This window comes from Arachis ipaensis, chromosome B1 (assembly GCF_059453495.1).
Source record: "Arachis ipaensis isolate K30076 ecotype BB chromosome B1, ASM5945349v1, whole genome shotgun sequence".
Taxonomy (NCBI): domain Eukaryota; kingdom Viridiplantae; phylum Streptophyta; class Magnoliopsida; order Fabales; family Fabaceae; genus Arachis; species Arachis ipaensis.
Window position 1 is genome coordinate 150,372,041 of NC_142436.1, and position 8,469 is coordinate 150,380,509.

The window sequence follows — 8,469 nt, forward strand, 5'->3', positions numbered from 1 at the left end:
AAAAGTCTATATGTTTAATTTTAAATATTCTATTGTTATTGTTGACATAACAGAAACTTTTTTGTATTTTTTAAATTAAAATATTTGGTTGGTATTATTAATAAATATATTGAGTTGTTAAGTTTATATTGTTGTTGTTGCTGATATTAATAAGAACAATTTTATTTTTACAGATAATAATAATTAAAATATTTTGGTCTATTTAATATTATGATTTTATAAATAATAATAATAATAATAATAATAATAATAATATCATATTTGATCTTTAAAAGATTAAGGTCATGTTTAATGCTATAACATTCGTTAATAATAATAATAATAATAATAATAATAATAATAATAATAATAATAATAATATTATTATTATTATTATTATTATTATTATTATTATTATTGTTTTAATATTACAATGTTTTAATATTATAGTTTTAATAATAATAAACAATAAGAATGTTCCTAGTTTTACTAAAATTGAATATAATAGTAATTCTTAAGCTTATTTTTTTTTGTTGAATAAAAAACTCTCATATTTTTAATTTATTATTTTTGTTGTTCTATTTATTATCATGATAAGTCCCATAAAATTTTGAAGCTAACACCATTTTTTATTCAAAAAATGAGTTCAAGAATTATTATTATATGCAAAGCTAACTCTAATTAATAAACTACAGTCTTATCTACATTTTATATCACTTTGCAAATGCTACAGCAGCTGTCAGACAAGAGAGAACCAACATTTTACGTGTTTTTTTTTCTTTTCTCTAACACATTTCAGCAGGTAAAAAAAAAATCACTTTTTTCACTGTAGCATTACCCTATCTTTTATTGGTCAGTATCTTTGTGTGCATATCTATATCTTGAGTGGACATAAATACAACAAATCCTATGTTAGGAAACTAGTGAATTAAGAGTTAGGACACCAAATCAATAAATTCGTTAGAAAATTATATTTAGCAAATCAATTATGATATATATGTCACCAAAAAATTTTTATGAAATATATAAAAAAAATCATCAACAATCAAATCTGTAGCCAGATTTTAGTCTTTTAGTTACTTATAGTTACTGTATTTAGTATTAATGAGTTAAATAACTGCATTAGTTAAGAGAGTTATAAAGTAGTTAGTTAACTTGAGTTAGTTAGTTAGATTGTAATTTGTGACTGATGATTGAACTAACACCTTGTATAAATATTTAACATCACAGTAATAGAAAACACTTTTGTCATTCTAACTAATGCTATCTCTGAATCTCTCTCTTGTATAGTGTAACCCCACTTTTACCTCTGATTCTGCAATTAGAACAGGAATTTTTTCATGATGCGGTAAATGTAGAGATTGCAAAAAAGAGTGTAATCACCTTGTGCAAGAACTTGATCGCAGGGAGGTTCGTGTGAATTAGTGTTTGCATGAGTTTGTTCATTAATGGAAACAAACATGCAAGAAGGAGGGGCAAATCCAGAAACTCAATCTTTCTTAGCAATTGAATTTCGAAAATTCACAAGAATAATAGTGCAATTTAATGCTATGCAAGCTAAATTTTTCTCCAGTGTTAGTCCATTATAAGATCCATTCTACCTTCATCCTAGCGAAGCTCCTGGAATTTTACTTACAGATCTTCCATTAACCAATTCGAACTACCATTCGTGGTCTAGATCAATGAAGAATTCACTGAAATCGAAGAACAAACTCAAGTTCATCGATGGAACCCTAATCAAACCAGAGGAGGACAATCCTTTGTTCGAAGCTTAGGATCGATGCAACAATTTTGTTTTGTCTTGCTTATATGGATCACTCGGTTCTGAGATTTTGCAAAGTGTGCTCTAGTGCGACAACACTATGAACCAGGGAGACTTTTTCAGAATTGCAGATCTTGAAGAAGAAATTTTTGCTATGAAACAAGGTGAGCTCACGATCACTTATTACATGAAATTGAAGAGTGTTTGGGAAGAATTAGAAGAATTTAGACCTATACCTTTATGTTCTTGCTTGATCGAATGTAAATGTGGTCAGAATCTTGATATGATTAGAGAGCATAGAGAACAATCTCATGTAATACGCTTTCTTAGAGAATTAAATGATTAATATACAAATGTTCGTTTACAAATTATGCTTGTAAAACCCCTACCAGATGTTAGCACAATCACTACCACATTTTTTATCTATTGCAACATATTTTAAGACAACACTTTAAAAAAATTGCTTAAAATAAAAATAGACAACACTTTATACTAATTGCTAGTAAATAGAGCTATTACAACATATTTTTAACCAATATATTATAAGTGATGTCTTAGATAAATTAAAAGACACTTAATAAGCGTTGTCCTATCAAATATATAAAGACAATTATTATAAAATCAATAGGTTACATTTTATAAGTGTTGTCTTTAAATTTATTTTAAACTTCGTCTCGTAAGTGTTGCCTAAAATTTTTAATACCTTTCTCAGAAATAAAACTTACAATTGGTATAGCTCTGCTTCCCAATTTCCAGTTTTCCATCGATTTTGAAATAAAAACGAATCCAACTTAATAGAAATATTTCTCAAACGAGAACGAGCAAGGAAAGGGGCCAGATTTAGGGTTCTACATTGTGCTGGAAAAAGTGAGCACGGCGATGGGGAGAGACACGGAGAGTGACGAAGAGAACGAGAGAAAGGGAGATCCGCCATCGAAGGAGGAAGAAGAGAAAGATGGAGAAGGCGACAATGGAGAGAGAAGTCGCCACCGCCGCTTCTTGCACCTCTAGGGCTATATCTGCCTTGCGCTGCTGTTGCCGGATCTGCCGCTGCTGTAATCCCTCTTCTCTGCCTTGCGCGGCCGTCTTTGGTCGTCGTCGGCTCGTTAATGCCTCACATCCTCGCTGCTCTGCTTGAGCCGTCTCTGCTGTAATCCTCACTGCTCGCTGCAATCATGTCTCAGGTTAGGGTTTTTTTTCTCCTCCGTAATCTTAGGAAGCTAATTCTATTCTCAGATTGAGGAAATTGAGTAATGTGTCAAGGATGTATATATATAATGCTATGCTTTGAGGTTCGAGGCCTAAACATGTTCAGAAACAACTGTATGTACTGTGTATTTTTCCTTTTCTTTTTATTTTCACTTTCATCATCATGATGTGCATCTTTTCTGAGTTTCTTGTGCTGAATTTTCAGTGTTTTTCCCTAGCTTGTGGTTAGTACGGGCAACCGCAGAAGATTTCAGAGTTGCTGATGCTCCTGCCAAGGTTTTCTTTCTTCTGATGGAAAACAATGAGGAGATTCTTCCATTTTGCACACAGATTCTTCAGTTCCAGGCTCAGTGGTATTAATTTCTTAAATTCAAGCTAAGTGATATATATATATATATATAGTGGTCTAATTTTTTTGGCAATTAACTTAATTAAACATAACTTGCATAAAAAATGTATTGCTTTTGTAATGCCTAATTAGAATCTCCTGAATAGATTCCCAACTGGCCATGTGGTGTGCAATACTTAAATCCTTCAAATAAATTCTCCCCCCCCCCCCCCCAAACAACATCAGCAAGAGCCATTAGACCTCGCTGAAATTAATCATAATCTGTTAGAAAATACTATCTAATGTAGAAGAAAATGTGAAGAAGCTTAGTATAATTTTGGAATGCTTAGTATAAGAAAAAAATGTTGTAGATGTTTGTGTTTCGAATGCTTTGTAGCTACTCTCAGCCCTTTGTCTCTTATATGCACTTCCCATGATCTAATGTGCATGATCGTTACTGTGTTTGCCAGGAGGCTGAGCTTAATGATAGAAAAATTGGAAAGCTATGCAAGTATGCTTCTAAGAATCCATTAAGAATTCCTAAGGTAATATTATTCTTTGTCACTGCCATGTTCAATTGTATAATGTAATCATGACGAATTATGGCAGTTTAGCTAGCTATTCTCTTTAGTCTTTAATAGTTGTTAGTCTTGATATTTAATATGCTAATGTAGTTTTATTTTTTTTTAGTTTGCCAAATGTTTTGAACCAGTCTCAGACAGCCAATTTTTGCTGTACTATAAAGCTTTGGTTCATTTGATTTTGATTGTTTGATTTGCCACTTCATTCTATTTCAAATAATCAGAATATGTAATAATATGCAAGTGATACTCCTATTTTGCAGGCCACTATATGCCAGTAGTTTATTAGCGATAATTCGGACTCTTCTAGAACAGTCTCGAACAGATGAAATCAGGATATTAGGCTGCAACACTCTTGTTGATTTTATAGAATGCCAGGTATTTGGTTATTAAACCTTTCTTAGGGTTAACATCACTGTATGATTGGTTTCCGTGGATACTCTGCAGCGATATGCAATCCCTTTGAAAAGTATCTGTGTGGAAGTTAATTTTGGTGGTAAAAGTGGGTACCCCTTAGCTCAAAAAGAAAAACCAGAGTTCTTTCTATAGATATTGCATGTTTTAGCCTTGTATATTTGCTTTCTTTTCTAAAATGAACAATTTTTGTATCTCTGACTTTGAGTTAAAAATAGACAGATGGTACGTACGTGTTCAACTTAGAGGGTTTTATACTTAAACTATGCCAATTAGCTCAAGAAGTGGGCGAAGATGAACGAGCTCTGCATCTACGTTCAGCAGGACTACAAGCTCTATCCTATATGGTACTGCTCCTTGCTTTGGTTCTTCCTTTGCTTCTGGAAATTGCTTAATTCTTGTTCCATTCCCATAATTCAATATATTTAGGACTGTTCTTCATAAAATACACACAAGAAAATTTATGATTCTTCTATCACTGCTGGTCATCACTGCTGGTCACTGTTCCGCAGGTACCTATGATTCTGCCTCTTTCTTTTTCTTTTTCTTTTTCGCACTTTAAATCCTAATTTTAATAATGTTGATGTTGCTATTATAGCTTTTTGGTGATATTTCATCGCCATCGCCATGCTCGATTATCAGTGCTTGCGTTTCTGCTCGCGCTTTGAGCTTCTCTATTTTGAGATTCTCATGTTCGATCATTACTGCTCGCCCTTCATCTCTGATTTCTTCCAATTTGTCGGCGTTCTTCTGCTAGTATTCACCATTGGCAGTCACTATTCTGCAGGTATTGATGATTCTACCTCTGTTTTTCTTTTCTATTTTAGCACTTTTTTGGTTTTGAATCCTAATTTTTGGTTATATGAAACTTATGCACGTTAGTTTTGAGGTAGCTACTCTCACGGTGCGTAGCTACAAATTAAAAGTAATTGGTTCTACTCTCACTGTGTTTATTTGGATTGAAATCTCTCTGTAGAATTTAATATTGAACGTTATTGTGTAAATTTAAGGGTTTGGTCAGATTTTGTGATTATGAAATGTGGAGTTGTGAACTTTAACTTCAGCATTTTAGTATTCTTTCTTATTTGGTAAATTGAACTTTTACTCTTGGTTAACTTGCAATGTTCCCTTAGCAATTGTTGTATGAGTTCTATTATATAAACTTGTTTATTGGATCATAATGATATAACTGCATATTTTATAGCCTAATTCTATATGTATTTACGATTATCATCCTGAAATTAAAGTAATTTTGGTTTAGCTAGCTAGGTCCACTGATAAATACTTCATGATCTAAATTGATAGCTTATTTAATTATTATCCTTTTAGATATTTCATGTTCTAAGACCATATAACAAACACAAATTGGATTACAAGTCTCATAAATGTTTATTTCTCTGCCGTTGTTGTTGCCTTTTTGCCTCTTAACTACTGCTCTATGTTTGTTGCCATCTTTGCCTCTGTGCTTGTTGCTGTAGTCCTCCAGGTAGGCTGTCGTTCCTCAATATGTTAATTTATGTCCTGAGTTTGTCGCCAGTCCCTGTTTTAGTGTCTTTTGTCTCATATAAGATAATTAAAGTGTTCATACTATTAATTTATGCCCCGAGTTTGTCTCTATCCCCTGTGCTTGGTGTTTGGCTTTTGTTTTTCTCTTGAAGGAGATTGATAAAAAAAATATTTGTGGATCTTTGGTGAACACTAAGTGCAAATTGTGTGTATATAACAAATTGTTGCGTCATAACCTCGTAAGATATTTCTATGGGTTGATTCTTCCTGATATTCTTTCTCACTCATTATGCATTTAGATGTGATTATATCCACATTTGACTATGGTAGTGGCTCTATTAGTGCCTATGATACCGGTGCCTAATTAGTAATTAATAATATGAATATCTGAATTTGGTTAACACTTGGGTCAAGTCATTACAATTTGTCTTTCCTCTTTTAATTCAAACTTAATGTGCTTTATTGTATGATATTGATTTACAAACCATGGCTATAAATTCTGCGATTCTTTACAATCTTATCCACGAAACAATTTAGAACGGCATTTAGATACTTGTTTGCCTTCTTGTTGGCTTTATGCCTCTCACACCCTCCTCATTCTGTTTTTGTTGCACAAAATTTGCCATACAAAGCTGTGAATCTAGGAAATTGGTTGCTTGCTGAGGGATGGATGAAACCTTCTCTCTTTGATGGAAATGCCAACAAAGATCTCTTGTTATGATTCTTTCTTTATCAGGGTCCACTTCATTTGCAAATTTAATAGGACTCCTTATGATTTCAGGATGGAACTCAAGTGCAGCTAATGCCACTAAGTTCCAGAAATATCTCGCCGCAGAAAATGGAGGAGGAGCTGATCTTGTTGCCAACTGTACTTCAGCTTCAGCTTCAGGTTGGGAAACATTCAAGGTACGTTGCTATATATGAAAGAATTCCATTTAGATCCATTTTTTGATGCTTTAGGACTTTCGGTTGCGTAAACCAAAACTATCTTGTGCTTTTTTGCAGCTATGGAGGGTTAGTGACACATCCTTCAATTTTAGAGTGTTTAACAAGCAATTTCTTGGGATGGAAAATCAAGGTAGTGGAAGGTTCAATCGGAGACATCAATGACGAGAATGGTTCCAAAGATGCCCATCGTATTTAGCTTTTTTTCCTTTTAAGTACATTTATTTTTTTAAGGGTCTTTTATTTAATTAATTTGCCATATTTTGTTAAGGGTCTTCTTGATGAATGAATATTGAAAATGATTTTCATTTTCCATCCGTTTAAAGTAGAAAGAAAAGATTATGGATTAGGGTAGTAGCTCACCAACTTGCATTGAGAGGTGTGGCAGATTGCAAGTCGTTGAGTGACACCACCCACCTAATAACAGCATTATTGAAGCCCCACCTTCTAATAGAAGAACTCTAGATACCTTTGGCCAGAGAACTTCAATATACCGTGGCGTAACAAGGTTTCAATTTCATTATTTTGTGTTTAATTAATTTGAAAATTCCTGCCTTGTATATTCCAATATATTAATTGATAAAAGAAATAAATAAATAGACATAAATGGACTGGAAGATATAAAGGTCATCTTTGGGATAATAGCTACAGAAGGGAAGGACAATCAAGAAAAGGTAGCCAAGGTGTGTGTCTACTATTTTATTTTATTTTACTTTATTTTTACATTCAATCAAGGTTTTTATGACTTTTCTCTTGTGATTTTCATGAATGCAATGCAACTTCTCTCTCCCTTCAGTGTATTTGGGTAAGAGTCTCTCTTTGATTCCTTCCTGTTATTATGTGTTTAGGGAGACTCTAGTTTATTTAATTGGTATGCATATATATATGTAGGTGGATATGATAAAGAAGATAAAGCAGCTAGGCTTATGATTTGGCTGTATTGAAGTATTGGGGGACATCCACTACTACCAACTTTCCTGTAATTTACTCTATGTAACTTGATGCTTCACTTCAATCAATTAATTCTATATATAGTTCTGTATCTATCACTGTTTTTACAGATCAGCAACTATGAGAAGGAATTGGATGAAATAAAACACATGACAAGACAAGAATTTGTAGTCGCCATAAGAAGGTTGTACTAGTGCAGTGAATATTCTTGAGTAGAATATTATTCAAACTCAGTTAATGTCATGAAATTTTTATTATAATTTTTCATTTTTAATGATAAGTTGCTTATTTTTTGTTGTGTATTATTTGCAGATTTAGTATATGGGACAAGTCAAGCATGGATATAAAATATGCAAGTAGATTGACATCTTGTTGATAAATATTAATTACTATTTTGTTATGACAATTATTGTTAGACAAGAATTTTATTATTTGTTGAGAATTATTGATGAATATATATTTAAAATACTAATTGAACTTTTTAATATCTATTTTAATTAGAATTTTATTATTAGTTATTTTGTCTCTTTTATAATTTTTTTCTATTGTGCACAAATTTATTTATTAATTAAAATAATTACACATGTATGAACAAAAAATTTTATTGTAAATTTTATTTTTTTTTGTATTTTTGTTACAAAAGTAATTTTTATTTTTATCAAAAAGGCAACCATTTTATTAGTTGCATATTTTGAATATTAGACAACACTTGTATGGTTGTATATCCAAAAGAAAAAGCAACACTTGTATAGGTTGCATATTCAAAAGAAAAAGCAACACTTGTATAGGTTGCA

At 32.0% G+C, this 8,469-nt stretch overlaps 1 protein-coding gene across 3 annotated transcripts; it reads left to right on the top strand.

Moving 5' to 3' along the window:
- The first annotated feature begins 2,423 nt into the window (after positions 1 to 2,423).
- LOC107641526 (uncharacterized) lies at positions 2,424 to 8,166 on the top strand. Of its 3 annotated transcripts, none has more exons than XR_015902624.1 (13): positions 2,424 to 2,925; positions 3,156 to 3,303; positions 3,749 to 3,823; positions 4,123 to 4,237; positions 4,492 to 4,620; positions 4,703 to 4,785; positions 4,872 to 5,060; positions 6,561 to 6,685; positions 6,785 to 7,232; positions 7,325 to 7,411; positions 7,616 to 7,703; positions 7,786 to 7,859; positions 7,988 to 8,166. XR_015902624.1 is itself a non-coding variant. In XM_088502253.1 (10 exons), the coding sequence occupies exons 7-9, from the start codon at positions 4,901 to 4,903 to the stop codon at positions 6,887 to 6,889; spliced, it is 390 nt and encodes a 129-aa protein (XP_088358379.1). In that variant the 5' UTR covers positions 2,424 to 2,925; positions 3,156 to 3,303; positions 3,749 to 3,823; positions 4,123 to 4,237; positions 4,492 to 4,620; positions 4,703 to 4,785; positions 4,872 to 4,900; the 3' UTR covers positions 6,890 to 6,915; positions 7,113 to 7,196. The 3 variants fall into 3 exon arrangements, 1 of the variants encoding a protein (XP_088358379.1); XR_015902625.1 differs by having other exon boundaries at positions 4,496 to 4,620; XM_088502253.1 differs by lacking the exons at positions 7,325 to 7,411; positions 7,616 to 7,703; positions 7,786 to 7,859; positions 7,988 to 8,166 and having other exon boundaries at positions 6,785 to 6,915; positions 7,113 to 7,196.
- Positions 8,167 to 8,469: the final 303 nt, after the last annotated feature.